Source organism: Plutella xylostella, chromosome 13, assembly GCF_932276165.1.
Source record: "Plutella xylostella chromosome 13, ilPluXylo3.1, whole genome shotgun sequence".
NCBI classification, from domain to species: domain Eukaryota; kingdom Metazoa; phylum Arthropoda; class Insecta; order Lepidoptera; family Plutellidae; genus Plutella; species Plutella xylostella.
This window is the reverse complement of record NC_063993.1, coordinates 7,223,014-7,223,928: the sequence shown is the minus strand read 5'-3', so window position 1 is coordinate 7,223,928 and position 915 is coordinate 7,223,014. Positions and strand designations below refer to the sequence as shown.

The 915-nt window shown below is 38.1% G+C and overlaps 1 protein-coding gene across 1 annotated transcript; it reads right to left on the bottom strand.

Annotated features, from left to right (window-relative positions):
- Window positions 1-252: 252 nt before the first annotated feature.
- LOC119692132 lies at window positions 253-915 on the bottom strand. Its single transcript, XM_038111384.2, has one exon. The coding sequence runs from the start codon at window positions 913-915 to the stop codon at window positions 253-255; it is 663 nt and encodes a 220-aa protein (XP_037967312.2).

Here is a 915-nt window from a genome sequence, read left to right as displayed (position 1 = left end):
GTGCAGTATAGTAATATGTGTGAGTAGGGATAGGAAATTAAAGTGGTTTGTGCGTGATAGTGTGTATGTGAGTGTGAAATGTGTTACAATTACAATTAAATAGTTCTTGTATATGAGTGTTTGATGTTCACATTTGTATAAACGATTATTGGATACATTGTTTAAAGAATAATAATTACTTAACAGTGATGCAGACAAACTTAATGGAATTAAAATGAAATTGATACATGCAAACCAGATAGAGTAAGATAGTCACTGTTTGATTTTTAAAAGGTCTGACTCGTCAATAATACGCAGTGCGGGAGCACCATCTTGCTTGCGGAGGTAGACAGTGCCATGCGAGATCCAGCAATATTTATAGTTCAGGGCTTTGGACGTTTCCCTGGCCATTGCGTAGATTTTCTTATTTTTGAAGGTGAGGCTCTCCGATACGTATATTGCTCTTTTTGGACCTTCAATATGTAGGTGCATTGTGTTAAGCTTGTCATCCTTATGGTTTTTGTTAAATATTTTAACGGCGGACAACACTTCTTCCTTTTTTAGGACAGTCGCAAACTCGGCAATGATCGGCTTGTTGCTGGGGTTAGAGGTGGAAATCCGATGTATATTTTTGACTTCACTATTCTCGATGCTGACTTTAAGGACATCCCCAGTCTTTTTCAGCACGTGCAATAAGTCCGACTTGGTTTCTCCATTTTTTTGCGGGACATTTATTAGTTCTATCGAGCCAGAACGAGAAGCGCGGTCCAGGAACTCAATTTTGCTCTCGAGGAGCGCTATCTTTTTCTTGTCTGATTTTTGCTCTTCTTCCATGTCATTGAACCTAATAAGAAGTTCATCGTATTTTTGAGACATAAATTCTATGGAGCTTTGAACCTCACTCATTTGGGATTTTATGTCTCTCATGAAACTCAT

Bases quoted from the DNA above. Each gene is read 5' to 3' on its own strand.
- LOC119692132 (XM_038111384.2), bottom strand. From the start codon at position 915: ATGAGTTTCATGAGAGACATAAAATCCCAAATGAGTGAGGTTCAAAGC.